Source organism: Egretta garzetta, unplaced genomic scaffold (genome assembly GCF_000687185.1).
Source record: "Egretta garzetta isolate BGI_Z169 unplaced genomic scaffold, ASM68718v1 scaffold392, whole genome shotgun sequence".
In the NCBI taxonomy this organism is placed as follows: Eukaryota; Metazoa; Chordata; class Aves; order Pelecaniformes; family Ardeidae; genus Egretta; species Egretta garzetta.
The window spans coordinates 154480-162870 of record NW_009258761.1 but is presented as its reverse complement, the minus strand read 5'-3'; the positions used below and the strand labels follow the sequence as shown (position 1 = coordinate 162870).

The 8391-nt window shown below is 54.4% G+C and overlaps 1 protein-coding gene and 1 long non-coding RNA gene across 4 annotated transcripts in view; both read left to right on the top strand.

The window, feature by feature from the left end:
* Positions 1–34: 34 nt before the first annotated feature.
* Positions 35–3513, top strand: LOC118451716. Its single transcript, XR_004841266.1, has 3 exons — positions 35–1379; positions 1592–1677; positions 2186–3513. It is a non-coding gene; the product is annotated as an uncharacterized LOC118451716 (long non-coding RNA).
* A 274-nt stretch (positions 3514–3787) lies between these two features.
* Positions 3788–8391, top strand: part of ARRDC2 (arrestin domain containing 2) — a 14684-nt gene continuing 10080 nt past the window's right edge. The window contains exons 1-2 of one of the 3 annotated variants that reach the window (XM_035889024.1): positions 4153–4244; positions 4563–5290. In XM_035889024.1, coding sequence (XP_035744917.1) covers positions 5260–5290 — 31 coding nt within the window. In that variant the 5' untranslated portion in view covers positions 4153–4244; positions 4563–5259. Of the gene's footprint in view, positions 4245–4562; positions 5291–8391 lie in introns of all 3 variants that reach the window. The other 2 variants (XM_035889023.1, XM_009649314.2) reach the window with 2 other exon arrangements.

Below are 8391 nucleotides of genomic sequence, written 5' to 3'. Positions count from 1 at the left end.
CGCCGGGGCCCGGCTGCAGCCGCAATCCCGCAGAAAACCACACGAAACCGGCAACAAAACCACGCCTCGTGCCGCGCCCCGGGAGTAGCAACGACTGCGCCGCACCGCACGCGCCCAGAGCCAGGCGGCTGCCCGGCAGCCAAGTCCGCAAAAACTTAGCGCTGCCGGCACGCGCTGGCAAACTCGGCACGGCCGCCGGGCAGCGGGGAAGGAAAAAGACACGCGAGTGTGTAGAAGAGAAACTGCGCGGCTTCGCCCAGGGCAAGGCCTGCCTGCCCCAGCTAGGGACTTCCTATGACGTGGAGTGACAGTGTCAGGGGACAAGGGAAAACCAACGCACATCATCTGTCCGAACCTCTGTTAAGGCTGTGACACCGTCCCCCACACCATCCTTCTCTCTGAACTGGAAAAATACAGATTTGAGGGGTGGACTTGTGTGGTGGATAAGGAATTGGTTAGATGGTCGCTTCCATACGGCAGCGACCGACATCTCCCTGTCCAGATGGAGACCCGAGGCGAGCCGTGTCACTCAGGGGTCCGGACTGGTGCTTTTTAATACATTCATCAATGACATAGAGAGATTGAGCACATCCTCAGCACATTTGCAGATGACACGAAGCTGAGCGGTGCGGTCGACGTGCCAGAAGGATGGGATGTTATCCAAAGAGACCCAGACAAGCTGGAGAGGTGGGCCCGTGCGAGCCTCACGAGGTTCAGAAAGGCCAAGTGCAGGGGACAGCGATGCCTGGTGCTCTGGGAAAGGAGGCAGCCCTTGGGCTGGAGATGGCAGGAAGGCACTGGTGCAGCATCATGTCTTTAGTAAAAGGAGACCATTACCCCGAAACCAGACAGAACAGCCGTGCTTGGCCCCATGCCTGCTGCTGCTGGTTCTCGCAGCAACTGCTGATCTCTTCCACCTCCCCAAACGACATCTCCCTTATCAGCCACCTTGGTGCCTGTGCCAGCCATAGGCATTCATTGCCATCATACAGTGATGTTTAGCATGTTCAGATGACATAAATTATTTCCGGAACATAAACCAGTGGCTTGATCTTTCTCCCTTGCTACATTTGTTTTTAGAAGTTGTTTTTCATTTGTATTCAGGAGGAAGGAGACGATTTTGATCAAAAGCTGTGCTTATGCAATCCCAGGAAGGGATGCGGTTAGAGCTGATCATGGAAGGCATTAACAAAATCCTCCTCTGACATTGCCTCCTGTGTCTGATGGCCAGTGCTCCCTTCATACCATGTATCTGTTTTTAAGCCATTTGTTTTACTAAATGTGGAACAGATCACAGTTGAATTGATCTTCTCCTTGGCCCCAGACTTGTGGAGCAGCTCCATAACTAGCACATGGAGTGATATTCCTGTAATTTCCATGTGAATTTCTTCATTTATCTCCTCACCCCGAGAATTGTTTTCTGTCTGGGCAAAGGTTTTCAGCAAAGTGCTGACAGCAAAGCCTGTCTTTTCCTCCCGTTAATGGAAATGCACACAGATCTGTGACTGCAAGTCAAACTGCAAAGCTTTTCTGATATTGCCTCCTAATTTACTGGCTTGAATTTACTTCTTATTTCAACTCCATCTGTCAGCAGATGAAAGTTCTGTCACAACCATGAAGGCCATGCTGGTCCCACACAGACAGCAGAAACGACTCTCTGAAGACGTGCTACAGCAGGTACAGCCTTAATAGGCTTGGATTTAACACGGGGTGGCTTGGGGAAGCAGGATTATACCAAGCGAAACTGTAGCCTCCCCACTAACATCAACAGATTTGGTGCGTCCTCCTGAGCCACTTGAGATGGGACGGCCGTGTGTCAAATCCTGTCTGCCTCCAGTCTCAAGTAAATGTTCTGTGGGGAGCAGACTTGTAGCTGAGAAAAATCTTTGAAGGGAGAAGGATAGGCAGCCAAGTCCTTAAGCTGAGGAACGTTGGAGGGAGGGGGAAGGGGTGATTCTGGTCCCCCACAGAGGATCAGAGGAGGAAAATTGGCATGGCTAGAGGCATCCAGCTAGGGTAAGCGTCTCTTTGCACTGCCAGAGAGGATGCAGGCAGGCACAGACTGCAGCTGCCCAGGGGGGTGACCCTGCAGGCAGCAACACAGGGCTCAGACATAGGGGCTGCCAGGTTCCTGTCTCTTCCCCAGCCCCGTCTCCACGTGCTGAAAGCTTTTCTCTCTCCTCAGATCAAATGCTCGCACCTGTGGCTACCCTGGTGGGCACAGGACCTCTTCAGGACTGAACAGAAAGATGAGTTCACACCCAAGCCCAGAGGCCCAGCAGAAATCCGAAAGGCAAACTCCCGAGTGAGCCATGTCCCGCTGGGGACCCTGAAAGAATACTGTCCCCAGAGGAAGGTGCTCTTTGCACCATGATGTTCTCCCTTCTTCTGCCCAGAACCTGCTGCACTGTGGACTGCCTACATGTCATGTTACCTGTTAGCTATCCTGCTCTCGGTCTGTCTGTGTGTTATTACAGGGAACATTTATTTCATTAGTCGAACGAGGTGTTGAAGAAGGTGTTGTGACAGCAAGAATAAACACCGGGAGATTAGCCCGAAGACGTGGGTGACACACGTCTCTGGATTGCAAGACCCACTGAGTGCCTCTAGGCAGGCGCTGGGGCAGGAGGAAGCAGGTGGATAGGGGGAAGCTCAGAGAAAGGGCAATAGATCAGAAGCAAAGCACGCTGACAGGACTGTGCGTGGGCTGGAATATTCTCTTATTTTGTGTTTGGATTTTGGTGTCAAGGCCTGAAACCAAAGGTCAGTGAACAGTAGGGCAGAGAGGTAGCCCTCCCCAGCTTATGAGTGGGTTGTTTTCCTAGGGGTGAGCCATGTATTTTTCTTGAGTTTGTAACTCACGTGGGTTTCCTGAATGCTGAGCTTGCACTAACTCTGTTTGGGATGTAAGTATTTTAAAGAGAGATCAGTGTGGGCGGGTCAGCCCTCTCCCTTGGGAGGCCGAGTGAGCAGGCTCAGCTGCTGCCTTCTCACAGCCGCTGCTCCACCAGCTCTCCTCAGCCTTTAGATGCAGACGGGCATTCACGCAGGGGTTACTAAACCACTCCCCATTGCCGCAGCTTGTGTGCGAGCAGTGGCCCACGGAAAACCCCCTGTGCTTTCCTCTTGGGGTTTGACTCTGCATCCCCCATCTTTGTTCCACACATGCTTCAAAGAAGCTGCATACTCAGGTCTTGCAAATGCACACAGGCACCTCACATTGGCATCATACGCCGGTACATCGCAAACACCTCGATTCAAACACCTAAATGGCATCACTTGGTGTAGGAACAGGGGCTTGTATCTGCTACCAGTCTGCCCCATTACTTTTATGTGACCCTGAGGTGACATTGCCACCTGTGCTACCGCAGAAACAGCCACGGTTCACTGGGGATAAATGGTGGACGTCACCCTTTTGGTGGAACCAGCTGGCTGGGGAGCTGTTGCTGGGAGGACCCTGTGGTTATTCACTTTCTTTTTCATAGGGATTTTGATGCAACTTCAGACACAGAAAGTAAAATTGGCTTTTGGGGTAAGGGTCTTTGCTAGGCCAAACTGCCTTTCCTCGATTCCCCCAGCTACGTGCAATCTGCCAGCACGGTTGGTGGTGCATGACACCCCTCCCTGCCGGCAGAACCACCAGCATGTACCAGTTGCACGTCAACAGTGGCTGTGACTCAGAGATAAGATGAAGTCACGTCACTTGTCTCCACGGCCCCATCCTTGGCACAGCATCAGCCTCACGCACGTGAGGTCAATGCTAAAACGTCACTGCAAAACAGGGTCTCAGTCCAACCCTGGGGAAGATTAGGCCTGCAGGGCTGGGCCAGTAAAGGGCAGGGATAAATTAGGGGATTTTGGTGTAGCCTTTGCTTTTTCCTCCCTTCCCTGGAGGGCTGCACAGCTGCCTGACCCGCTCGCCTCAGCCCAGGTGGGGACCAGCCTCCTGGAGCTGCCGGCTAAGTACGGCCAGCAAACGATGAAGCTCCCAGGGCGTGTGCGGAGGTTGGTGGTGGAGCTGGAGCACGGGCGAGTGTGGGGCGCCTACGGCAGGGGGGGGCTGCTGCGCGGACGGGTGCAGCTGGAGCTACGTGGCACGCTGCAGCTCTGGGCGCTGGAGGTGTATGCTCGCGGACGCGCCACCACACACTGGGTGGAAGGCCACAGCGCAGGGTTCAACACCATCTACCGTGACTACACAGCCTACCAGACCTTCCTGCACCGCCGCTACCAGCTCATCCCTGGTAAGGCTGGGGCATGGGGGTGTGGTTCTCTGCTCCGGGGCGTTGGGTTGTGACCCCCTTGGGCTGCAGGCATCCCCTCTGGGGGGACCTCTGCCCTGGAGAGTGCTGGCCAACCCAAGCCGGGTTGTCCCTCTTGGACACCCTCTTCTCACCTTTGCGGAGGGTTTCTCTGCTGCTGGTTTCCAGGAGGCTGCCTATAAACTCGGGGCACAAAAGGGTTGTGGCTTTTGTTCTGTTTGCACAGGGAAGTGCAAATAGAAGTGTCTGTTTGCAAGTGTGGAAAGAGCACTTAGTAGTTCAGTAAATATTTGTTTTCAGTTTCCTGATGCTGGGACTGCATGCCCAGCTGGCACGTTGCTTAGATCTACTGCAGGAGGACAAGCTGCTTGAATTCTTTGTGTGGTTGGGATGAAACGATCCAGAGCTGAGGGATACAGGACATCCCAGCTGTCCGTCCGCTCATTAACTCTGTCTTTTCTGATGAAAGTGCATGTCTTTAATCCTCAAACAGTAGTGTTACAGTCATGGCTCTGTGGCATCTTCTCCCCCTTTCCCTGCCTCTGATGGCCTTGTGACACAGTGCTACGTGCCGCCCAGCCCCGGAGACAGCCGTAGGACTTCACTCATGCTGATGGTATTTAATTCTGTCAGTGGCCAAGCGCAACCCAGAAAGTCGGGCCAGCCCTAGCTGGCAAATTTAGAGGTTGCAGGAGGAAACTGGAGCGATGGAACGAGGATGTGAGCTGCTTCCTGGAGGTGTTCTTGTCTCTGGTCTGCACTGGAGGGACATATTCTCTGTTTCTGGCTGACTGTACCTTGCCATATGCTCCAAACACCTGCATTACTCTGGAGTTTCTGTCTTTTGGCAGTGGCTCTTCCCTGCTGTGCCTAAGGATCGCCCCTTTGCAGCTGCAACTCTGCTGAGTGTCCCAATTACAATTAAGGACGTGGGAGAAGCCCTTGCCCTGAACTCCAGCAGAGAAGGCCCCGAGCACTTGGTCACTGCAGTGTTTGGATGGCGGCCGCATTAGCTGTAAGGTTACAGGGTGAGTTTTATTCCCCATTATCCCTGCAGTGAATGTCTGTAGGGAAGCCACGAGCTGCTGTGAGCATGTTTGGATTTTGCTGTGGGGATTGCGTACAATAGGAGCCCCTGGAGCCATCTGGAGAAGAGCACTCGGTCAGGGGCTGGGGGAATTGCACGAACTGCTCAGCCTCACCAGCACCCTGCGCCCCCATGGCTTGGAGCTGATGGTTTCTGATGGAGAGAGTTGAACTGGGCTCCCTCAGGAGCAGAGAAACCTCGCCAGAACTTGTGGGCTGGGATCTTACTGTCTCTGTCCATACGCAGATTCCTTTTCTGCTTTGTGAGCGGGTCACGGGTGCGTGATCACAGGAGTGTTTTAAGGGAGCGAAGGCTGTGGGCTGCAGAGAAGTGCTGTTCTGCAGCCAAAATTGCTTCCATTGGGTCCCGCTGGGTCCTGCTCTGTCCTGCTGCCCCCAATGGCAGCGTGAGGACCTTCCTGATGTCAGCTAGCGAGAGGCTGCTGAAAATGTGCCATCATCCAAAGGTCCCTGTGACTGCTCCCTTCTTGTTGCTTCCCGATGAGATCAACTGTGTCTGTGGGGTGTTTAAAAATGCAGGTTTTGTCATGGTAACAAGGCAGTGCAGAGGAGGGAAGCCAGGCACAGATAAGAGCTCTCCCTTCTGCTCTCCCCTGAGCTGTGAGTTTATCTGCAGTTTTCTGGCAGGGTGGTGAGCACTGGCACCAGGGTGCTGCACCATAAGACAAGAAAAAAGGTGAAAGAAGGATGTTTGGACTGCGTGGCAGGACCATTAAATGTACATTGTGTAATCATCTTAGTGAGCAGAAAGAGAGGAAAAGAGAGGGGTTTAATGGGCAAAGGCAAGGCAAGGAAGGCCCTGGACTCTTCTGCATGAGGTGATGTGAGAGAGCCCTAGGAAGTATAAATGCTTTTTGGGCAGTGATCTTTTCTGTCGGAGGATCCCGCAGTGCTTCCCAGGGGTGCAGGTCCTACCCCAACGAGAGGCAAACATCCAGGCACCATTTTATTTTCATGGAGACACGCAGGAGAATTCCGGCACGTGGGCTAAGAGCACGTCAGGGCTCCTGCTCCATTGTAGGGTGGCCCTCGATCAGCACCTTAATCCTCGTACATATGCAACTTGCAATTCCGGCAGGGACAGAACTTATTCCTCCAGATGGGAGCATGCACTTGTGCAAGGCTCCATGTTGCCCTGTCTTGTCCCCATACTGACTCAGGGTACAGCTGCCGATTTGCCTTTTCACCTGCTGCATCCCCCTCCCTCTGGCTTTCCAGGGACACTTGCATGGCTCCAGGGTCAGTGGGGAGAAGCCACCAGGTCCCAGCAGTGGGGTCAGGGAAGGAGAAACCCCTTCTTGAGCTGGGCTGGGTGTTGGGACTGGCTTAAGCCAGGACAGACTCTAGGTGGGGCTGAAGAGTTGGAGAACTTTCCTGCACAGAGCCTGGCCTGGGTTTTAGTTGGGTTTAGGCACCCAGGAGCGTTCCTGAATGGAAAATCCTTGGCCGTGGTCCCACAGCCCCTGCACCTGGAGATCCCAGGAGAGAGGAGAGACCCTCTCCGGGCGCTGGGGTCTCAAAGAGGCCAGAGGGGTGCTTCCCACCCCACATGGAGGCAATGAGGGGTAGCCCTGGACATCTCGTGCAGCTGACACGGGAGGGAGGTTTGCAGAGATTCTCATCCCGTGGGCGAAGGCTGAGTCACGAGCTGAGGGGTGTGTGCCGACAGGCGGGAGGAAGGTGCCAAGCACGGGATGAAGCTGCCTCAGCCCAGCCAAAGCTCCAGCCCCTCTTGAGAGCCCCATCACCTCTAATGTCACCATGCATCGCAGCAGGGACACCAGGCACCTTCCCCAAGCTGGTGTCACCCGTTAACTCACGCTGTGACGTGCCTTCCTTCCTTCTTTCCCTCTCCTGTTGCTGTCAAGCTCCTTTTACAGCATTTGCTATGATTCATGTTTGCTTGTGGCAGCAAATGGTTGTGCGCATAAAATAAACCACGGTCCTCTTCCCTTGGGGAGGGAGACAGACAATTCCAGTTAGCCTTTGGAAGCAGCTAAAGGCTTGCAAGGCTTCAGCCCAGCTCATTTTCGGTGGCTGAGATCAACCCAATTCAGCACAGCAGGTCCTGCCCAGCATGGCTGGGAGCAACTCGAAAATCCTCAAAACTTTGGCGGCCAAATGCTGAGTAACATTTTTAATGCCTGTTTTGTCTTATCCCCCACCCGTGCCTGGGGTGGAGAGCTCTGCTGCTCTGCAAATATGACAGTCATGATTAAAGTGGAAGTTTCTAAAGCTGCATTAACCCCTTGGGGGGGGGGGGGGCATAGACCCCTTTCTCCTGGCTTTTACAACATCTGGGGGCGCTGCTAATGGTGATGTCCACACTGAGAATCACCACTTCCCAGTTTTTATGCTTTTACTCCGGCTGAGCACTGGCAGCGGCAGATGCAGCCGACAGAGCGAGTCCCCAGGCCGTGCCTGCCCTCGCAGGTGTAATTTGTTGCTGGGTTTCGGAGCGGCACCACACAAACTCCACTATGAGCTGGGAGAAAACCAGCGCTCGCCTGGTTGAAAAGCACAGGGAAGATGTATTGCTCACTCTGTAATTGCACAAGCTGAACAGGAGCCAGTTCTTGATTTCTTAGAAATAAGTGAAGCCATGTCCCAGACCAGTTTTCCCTTCGCCGCCAGTTGGCTGGGCCATGCCGCACGAGGAGCCCAGATCCAGTTGCAGCCTGTTCCGACCCCTGGGAATGGCTCTTGGGAAAGGAAGGATGTGGATCCGCGTGTGGCGCAGCCCTCGGCTCTGGCCTGCAGGAACTGGAACGAAGGGACTGCTGCTCCAGAGTGGGAAATCCCCCCATCGCAACCGCTGGCTTTGACCCTGGGAATGCAGATTCCAGCCTGTGCTGAGCCAAGGGCGTGGATGGGACGGGACCACAGGATGGGAGCTGGAGCAGGGTTTTGGACGGCACGGAGCAACACGGCAGCAGATGGGCGCTTATCCACGGCAGGGCTGGCAGCACTCAGCCCCCGTGAACCACCCTGCTCCCGGGCACGTCCCCGCGGGCACCCATCG